Source organism: Nicotiana attenuata, chromosome 2 (genome assembly GCF_001879085.1).
Source record: "Nicotiana attenuata strain UT chromosome 2, NIATTr2, whole genome shotgun sequence".
NCBI classification, from domain to species: domain Eukaryota; kingdom Viridiplantae; phylum Streptophyta; class Magnoliopsida; order Solanales; family Solanaceae; genus Nicotiana; species Nicotiana attenuata.
The window spans coordinates 19,463,266-19,471,700 of record NC_031990.1 but is presented as its reverse complement, the minus strand read 5'-3'; the positions used below and the strand labels follow the sequence as shown (position 1 = coordinate 19,471,700).

At 35.4% G+C, this 8,435-nt stretch overlaps 1 protein-coding gene across 4 annotated transcripts; it reads right to left on the bottom strand.

Moving 5' to 3' along the window:
- On the bottom strand, positions 2,135-8,001 carry LOC109244935 (U-box domain-containing protein 5). Of its 4 annotated transcripts, none has more exons than XM_019412123.1 (7): positions 7,450-7,987; positions 6,673-6,759; positions 6,298-6,363; positions 5,532-5,717; positions 5,281-5,388; positions 3,749-4,884; positions 2,135-3,295 (listed from the first exon to the last, which is right to left on the bottom strand). In XM_019412123.1, exons 3-7 carry the CDS (start codon positions 6,349-6,351, stop codon positions 2,539-2,541), a joined length of 2,241 nt encoding a protein of 746 aa, XP_019267668.1. In that variant the 5' UTR covers positions 6,352-6,363; positions 6,673-6,759; positions 7,450-7,987; the 3' UTR covers positions 2,135-2,538. The 4 variants fall into 4 exon arrangements, with proteins under 4 accessions (XP_019267668.1, XP_019267662.1, XP_019267648.1 ...); XM_019412117.1 differs by having other exon boundaries at positions 6,298-6,360; XM_019412103.1 differs by lacking the exon at positions 6,673-6,759 and having other exon boundaries at positions 6,298-6,360; positions 7,450-8,001.

Genomic DNA, 8,435 nt, shown 5'->3' with positions numbered 1-8,435 from the left:
CTTGACTGTGGCTGGGTGGGCCGGATCGTGGGCCTAATAAAATATTTATTTAAAATTATAAAAAAAAAAAGTATACTGCCTCTAGAGATGGAAGGTCGGAATTGGATCTTTACTTAGAAGAACCAAAACTTGATCTTGAGAAGTTTCAAGAGATGATATTGTCATGTATTGGAAGGACCATTCTAGAAAATATCCCGATCTTTCAGTGATGTCGCGTGATGTGCTTAGTATTCCTATTACCCTTGTAGCATCGGAATCAACATTTAGCATTGGTGGCGTGTTCTTACAAAGTACAGAAGTTGCATTTATTATGAAAATACCCAAACACTTGTTACTACTCGAAATCGGTTGCACAACTTTTTCCAAACTCAAACTGGTAATATTTTTTTTTATGTGAATTTGAACATTATTAGTTTTTAAAATTTAATTATTCTTAATACTTAACTAATTAGAATTGCATATGAATTATAGATGTAGATGAAAGTAAAGATGTTAAAACAATCTTGTCACAAACGGATTCAAATGTGTTTGATGAAGATGATGTGTTGGATATCCCATAAGCGTCATGGACATTTTCTTGAATAGTTTATTTTGAGTTTTGACTTTTAGTGAATGAAATATAGTCTTGTCTTTTACTTTTTTTGTGTGTGTTTGTTGTGATTTAGGGGTGTGCATTCGAATCGGTTTATCGATAAATCGAATCGATTATTTATTATTGAAATCGAAATCGAAAAAATCGAAACCTTATTGAAACGATAACGATAAGCATATGTACAAATCGATAATTGATAAGTAATTATCGATAAGGGTCAAAATCGAATCGATAAATCGAATGCACACCCCTAGACTGTAGACACTTGTTAAATGAGTAATTACCTATTTGTGTAGATTAATATAACATACGGAATGTATATATATTCCGCTACTATTTTGAAGCGGCTATACAATATTATTTTACCTAATCTATACCCTTTCCTTTACCCTAAGTTCCTTACCCTATTATTTCCTCTACCACATTTAAGGAATGATGATATTTAAAGATCAAGGGAATGAAGTTCAAATTAATGGAAAACAAATGTGTTTTGTTTTGTTTTGTTTTTTTATACCGTTGGAGTGTTGGTGGCATACATTTGATCCCTTACTTTAGTTTTGTTGCATGTGCTTGTTGACACAATTTTTATATTATAAATGGTGTTCGTCTTATTTTAGCTTCTTTTTGTCCATATTAGTTAGGCGCGTTTATAGCGATATACTTTCCGTGGAATCCCGCAAATTTTCTTATTGGTGTAATCGATAACCGAATCAATAAGCCCCCAAAATCGATAAATCGAAATCGAAAAAATCGAAACCTTATTGAAACGATAACGATAAGCATATGTACAAATCGATAATCGATAAGTAATTATCGATAAGGGTCAAAATCGAATCGATAAATCGAATGCACACCCCTAGTTGTGATATATTGGAACAGTATAAAAAGTTATTAAGTTTTGCGAAATTTTTTCAATAAGATATTTTCTAACTTTTAAATAATTATCTTTTTTTGGGCTAGAACTTAAAGAAAAAATATATAATTATATTTTAAAAAATAATGGGTAGGACTGTGGGGGGCCCGCAGCCTATATCGGGCTGAGGTGTGTTGATCATTATAAGGCCCATCAAAATGGTGGGCTAGCTTAGCCCGACCCGTCAATTGCTAAAGCCTACGTGGGTTGAGCTGGGTTAGCCCGGCCCGACCCAGCCGATATTGACAGCTCTAATTAAAAGCAAATCTTCATATTCTTATTTGAAAAGAATAAAAGCCAAACACATAAGTGGTCCCTTAAACTTGTTCAATTCTTTCATTTTAACACCAAAACTACGACTAGTACCCTATTAAATACTTCAACAACATGAAAATTGTACCTGTTGAATACTTAAACTACATCAAGAGTGTACCTATTGAATGAATATTAGACACTACCGTAAATCATAATGACTCGAGCAGATCACGTTACATTTATCAAGATAGTGTTAAGTATATATGATATATTTTAAATCAACAATTATCAGTTATTTTCTACTCATAATTCAAAGCTGATTAATAAAATAGAAAGGAAGATAGTAAAAGCCTCACTGTCACTGAGGTGCGCAATAATGTGAATAGTGTGACTTCACCACTAACACTAATAATCTTTCTTTACATCGAGAAACCGTCATTACTCGTATTACAAAATAATATACACCTGAAAACAACCTGTGAAATGTCAATCATTTAAATACAAACAATAACTAGATAAAATAACAATAATTACACCTTCTACCCCAAGCTTTTTAGGGTCAGCTACGACTATATGAATCATTCCTGTCCATGTTCAGTAACAAAAACTAGATGAACTTGCGAAATTGTACACATACTACCATGCAAAAATGTGCATATTAAGCTATCTACAAAAAAATCAGCGCAAGGCCGACGGCCATAGTCCAGACTGCTGACATGTTCAATCTTCATTGGAAGATGTCAACTGCCAAAGATGGTGAAATCGAAAAGCATCATTTCTATTTTATCCTTTTGGTAGCAGCAGAAGTACGCTTTGAGAATAATTTCCCAAAAAGTCCTGTTGATTTGGAACAAGATTTCTGCTGAGTAGAGTCAATGATAGGGGTATTAGGAATGTGAACCTCTGATTCAAAAGACTCTGCAATATCACTAACTTCACCCCTCAACACTCTCAGCAACTCCAAAGCCATTGCCTTTGCTTTGTTGTTTCCATTAACAGATACAGTGACAAGTCCAGGGATGACTCCTTCATCCATCACCAGTTGACAGTATTGAACCTTTTGAGAGCATAAAGAAAGAAGAAAACTCACTGCATGCTCCTGGTCCTTGCGACTGTCTCGTTCCAGCAGTCTCACAACTGAGGCAATGCAACCATCAGTCTCAGCTATAGCAATTCTAGCATCTTCATTGATGCACAAGTTTTGCAAAATAATAACACAATCTCTTGCAAGAGTTGTATCCTCAAGAAAAGGGACCAACTTGGGAAACAACTCCGAAGGTGCAATCAAGGAACCAATTTTGCTACTTCTTGACATGTTACACAATATTTTGATGGCTGATTCCTGCAATTCTGGACCGTGTGCATCAAGAGTTTCCAGGACAGTAGTGAGTGCACCAGACACGGCAATTTTATGCTGACAATGTTGGTGGCGGGACAGCACCTCGAATACGGAAAGAGCTTCTTTAGAAACCTCTGAACCAAGCAATGATGTCAAAACCGCAAATTCATCATCACTCAAGTAAGGTATACTGCTTCTGTGACAAAGGAATCATACAAGGATCAGTATTTGGAAGTAGAATAAGATAATAAAAACCATAATATTAATAGAAACTATATCAACAAAGATAGAAGAAGACAAATACTACCTCGCATTCTAGTATTTTTAGTAGGGTGCGGAAGCATTATAACATTGAGGGTATCGACATAATCAATTGAAATCAAATCTGGATTTTGAGAATAACCAAGAAATTCTACTCGAAAGGGGAAGTAGTCGACGAGCTCACATTTCATTAGAAACATTACTAGAAAAGGATTTCAAAAATTTGTTACGTGGATTTCTTCTCCCCAGAGCTTTGTTAGAATAATTTGTCACCACAGAGGTTGTTTGGAAAATTAACAGTTACCATTTCACTAATCCGCTTAGATGGGGATTCAATCTACAATAATGAATCACAGACCCATAAAGTGAGAGAGATCAGAATAATTACCCGCATTTATCTAGAACTGCTAATAGTGACTGGCATCCCAATAATTGAGCATCCAGATCATGAGATATATATGCATCTTTTAAGAATCTAAAAAGATTTTGAATAAATTTCTCAGATGGCATCCAATCGCAAGCTCGATTGTTATGTTTCAACATGTTTTTTATATTTCCAACCAAGGTGCATTGAGACTCCCAAGAAAGCGAATTGAGCCGATCCAGTTCCATTTCATTGATGCTTCCACCAGATTGAACTTTGTGAAAATTGCCACTGCTTTCCCGTGACATCACATTGAAATCATTTGGCATCTTAGCATGCAAAAAGTGTGATGCAGAACCAGCATCAGACGATCCCATTGATAAATTGCTGAAGTCTATAGGTAGAGATAGATCTATCATTGAGCTGCTCAAGCTAGCAATTGAAGTGGAAGATGATTCCCATGAGTGACCTACTGCTGCTTGTACGCTGGGGTCAACAACGCTGACCCCATCTGCTGCAGTCCATTTTGATATTAGGTCCTTCATCGAGTTATTTGGGGTTAACGACAAGTGGACCAATCTCCTTTTAGTTTTTGGACATGTATCATTACCTTGCGCAAACCATTTTTCAATCCAAAATCTTTCATATGTTTGTCCAGAAGCAATGACAACAGGATCATACATTAGTCTCAAAGATAAAGGACATTTGAACTCATCTGGAATTAGAGAGGAGTTGAAGATATCCCTTTGAGCATCATCATGATGAAATCTCAGACGAGATTCCACTTCATATTGAGTTCCAAATGAGATGGAGTCTTCATGCTGCAGAGATCCATTCTCTGTTTGCTCAGCCACAATTGATTTTCCATTTTTGTTGAGAAGATTCAGAAAGAACAATAAGATTTTCCTCTTTCCTGGATCACCCTCCACAAGTTTCTCCAGCTGCTTTTTTATGGATCGTTTCTCTATCAAAAGATTCTTTGGAGATGTAATATGCAGCCTCTGCATAGCAATTTGAATAGCCTCAACAACATGTTCGTCCCCTGAATGTGTTGTAGATGTATACTGCTGAAGTAATTCCCTCAAAATCTTTCTTGCCTCCTCTTCAGATGGGTCCAACCTGAATATGCCAGCCCTCAGGTCAGCAACCAGTTGCGATATCTGCAGCCAATAGTGTCATTGAAGTGCATTCCCAGAGCCAGCAAATGGAAACAGAAATCAACCAGGTAGAAGAAAGAAAAGAAAGAAACCATAGCCAAAAGAACAATCTTTCTTTCTCTTCTTCATATTGAAAGAGATGAAAGAATGAAGTTGAATGAGCGTGCAGGTTTAATAAATCAGAAAGGCTCTGGCAACAGTAAACGGATAGCCTAATAATCACACTACACACAACATCATCTTGTTAAAAACAGCAAAGTTATTTTTGATTGAAAGCATGCACCACAGGCTTGGATGTAAAATCAATAATCAGGATATAAAATTGCCATCAAGATGAATAAAAAAAGAAAGCAAATAAGCACAGATTAATCTCTCAAAAGGGAAGGTTTTCTGACTCACCTCTGCAGCCAGCATTACAGGAACCATATTCTGCATCTGGCTTAAGCTTTGCTCAAGCAAGTTTCTTGATTTCTTACATCTTGAAAGTATAACATCTCCTGTTAATGCCTGAACATACAGTACTAAGTTTGATCAAGACCAATATTCTGTAATGTGAATGAAGACACTAATTATTACGACAATTAGATAACTTAAAGGGGGATTCACTAATTATCAGTACTAAAGATTGATATTTGAGTCAAAATGCATACCAAGTATAGTTTACTTGATTCACTGCAATGCTGAAGAATGTCCTTGGCTTTGTCAAGTGCTCTGTTTAACTGGCAAAGAACCTGTATTCCTGAGTTGCATCGAGGACGGGCTTCTTCAATTGCTGGAAGTAACATCGAAACTCTATTTACAAATTTAATTAGTTCCATGCACATTAGACGATGCACCTGCATTCGTCATATAATAGAGGAATTATTTAGTCATAAAAAGAGATGTATAGCTGAAAGTAAATAGCACAATGGTAGTCGATAATGACATAAGAAACCATGAAATTGACAGGTAATAATCTATGAATAAAATTAAGCATTCAACAATCTCTTAAAGACAAAACTTTAAACCAGTATAATGCTGAAAATGAGGCAACCAAATTTATTTTCAGATAAATTTCAGATTTGAATTATAGCATCCTCAATGAAGACTCTTGCAATTCCAACAGTCAAACAACTCTTTTATAGTTTATCAGTAGCTAGATCTGAGTCATGCAAAACTCTATACCAGAAAGCTTCTTTTCCTTTCTCTTTATATACCAAGTAAAAGGACCAGTGACTACTCTTACTCTTTCTTAATGTGAAGGCACCAAGATTAAGAGGAATAATTGCTTGAGAGATAAGGTTAAATCCGGAAGTTTTGGGACATCTCATTAGTTATTAGAAGACTAATTTGAGAGTAGATTGTCTTAAATTAACAGCTTGTGGAGATAAGAAAGGAGCTGAAGGAGAACAGATGAGAAAACACAGTTTTCAATACCTTAATGTCCCGAGGAGATGGTATCTGACCAACTAAAGCAGCATCACTCCCCATTAGGAAACTCTGCTAAAAAGAGCAGAAAACCTTGCTGTTAATTTTGAATGGTAAATATTACTAGTATCAACCAGTCAGCATACAACAGAGAAAAGTAAAAGAGAAAATATCCGGAAAGGACAGCCCGGTGCACGAAGCTCCCGCTACGGGAGGGGTCCGAGGAAGGGCTGAGCCACAAGGGTCTATTGTACGCAGCCGTATCTTGCATTTCTGCAAGAGGCTGTTTCCACGGCTTGAACCCGTGACCTCCTGGTCACATACCAGTTACACCAAGGCTCCCCTTCCATAGGAAGAAAGGTAAAAAGAAATCAGAAAGCTTACAACTTGGGAACTAATTCTATATCATGAACTTCATGGCTACATTAACATAAATTGACTGCAACAGTCTTGAGTTCAAATTCTAAGTTCCTGGAGAACAAGAACCAATCTGTTTTACTGGATATAATGGCAGTACTCTGAATTTACACCAAAAATAGGAAAGAGAAAAGGACAAGAAAACTTTTGAGACATTAGATAAGATAGTCACAATTCAATGTGGTTTGAGATATAGTGTAACTAAGAAATTAAAAGAATAAATAGTCACACAATTTCAAAAGCAGATCTGTCATACAACAAGTCAACAACAAGAACATAAATCTTAGCCAGTACTAATAAGGATTCATGTATTATCATTCGAAGTAACGCGAAACTAGATGGTTGAGCCATATACCATGTTCATCTTAAAAGTGGAGAAAATCCTTCCAAGAAAATGGTGGGGTTGGGCAGAGAAGGGAGAATGAATGAAAGATTTATTGGTTAAACCATTACATCTTTGGCTATAAAGGTTAAAACATATTACTAAACGAATTTCCAATTTCTCTCTCTTAACTAATTCAAATAATTGAGAAACACAAAGACAGAAACATCCACAGCTGCATAACCAAATTTGTTTTCATTACAAGCTCTTTTAAAGGATAACTCTAAAAACAGGGAATTTCACATTGAAAAGGCAAAGAAAGAGAAAATATTATACTCAACAACCAATGAATTAAACTTCCGAAAAATTTCTAATTATCATAGCAGCAGAAACTAAACATATAAAATGTAGAGAATCCTTACCGAGTGAAGAGTAACACGGAACCCCTACTCTGCTTAAGATGAAAAACTGAATTTTGAACAGTTCCAGTTATTTCTTTCAACTGGAAACGCTAAAGAAACTAAGGAAGACTTTCAATTGGCTGTACAATGAATACTTTTCCCATGATTGCACAACGGGAAATGGTCAAAGAGAAAATTTCTTTGCTTTCTCAACCTTATCTTTTCCTACAAAAAGAAAACCCAATTCTGTCTCCTGAAAATTGAACAAGTTACATCATTAGTCGCTCCACTGATAAGCAAGATTAGAACAATATCATCATATATATTCCCAATTATTTGCTTCTGACAACCCAACAGTAAAGCACCAATCAAACACCGTGTTCTGTTCCGTTTTGATGAGCCTTAAAACCAAAAGGTACAGACGATTATGTTGTAGAACAGTAAAATGATGATTATGTTGTAGAAGCAGAGCGGAAGTTGGTGGAGGACTTTACTAAATGCCTTAGGAAGATCACAGAGCTATTTTTGTCAAGAGTCAACACATAATCTCAAAACTCAAAGGAAGACCGCTCTAAGGCCTCATTTTTTATTTTTTTTAACATTAAAAGGTCACAATCCGAATACACAGTATTAATATCAAGATATGTATTAAGATTAAAATACCTGAATTTAAATACACATCTTGGCAATAAGATTAAAATACCTGAATTTAAGTACACATCTGAATGCCAAGATGTGTATTAAGATCTAAATATCAAATGATTAAGACTGTTTGATTTTAACATGTGAATATATAAAATTTACGTTTATTTGAAAATTGATAAACATAAAATTCAAATAAAATACTAATTAATCTAATATTCCGTCAATAAAATATATAGCTTTTTAAAATATGATAGTCGCTGGTGGCGATGACAAAGGATAGTGCTTGTGAATGCCTACTAAAAGCGATGGTTGGTGGTAGATTTGGTTGATGGTGGTAGTTTAGAATAGTAGATAGTAGTGAT

What these genes read in the sequence shown, in the direction of transcription:
- LOC109244935 (XM_019412103.1), bottom strand. Translation starts at nt 6,351, where the DNA reads ATGGGGAGTGATGCTGCTTTAGTTGGTCAGATACCATCTCCTCGGGAC. An exon ending in CATCTCCTCGGGACATTAAG is followed by an intron (nt 5,718 to 6,297) that starts GTATTGAAAACT and finishes TGACGAATGCAG; the next exon opens with GTGCATCGTCTAATGTGCAT. An exon ending in GCAGTTCTAGATAAATGCGG is followed by an intron (nt 3,296 to 3,748) that starts GTAATTATTCTG and finishes CCTTTGTCACAG; the next exon opens with AAGCAGTATACCTTACTTGA.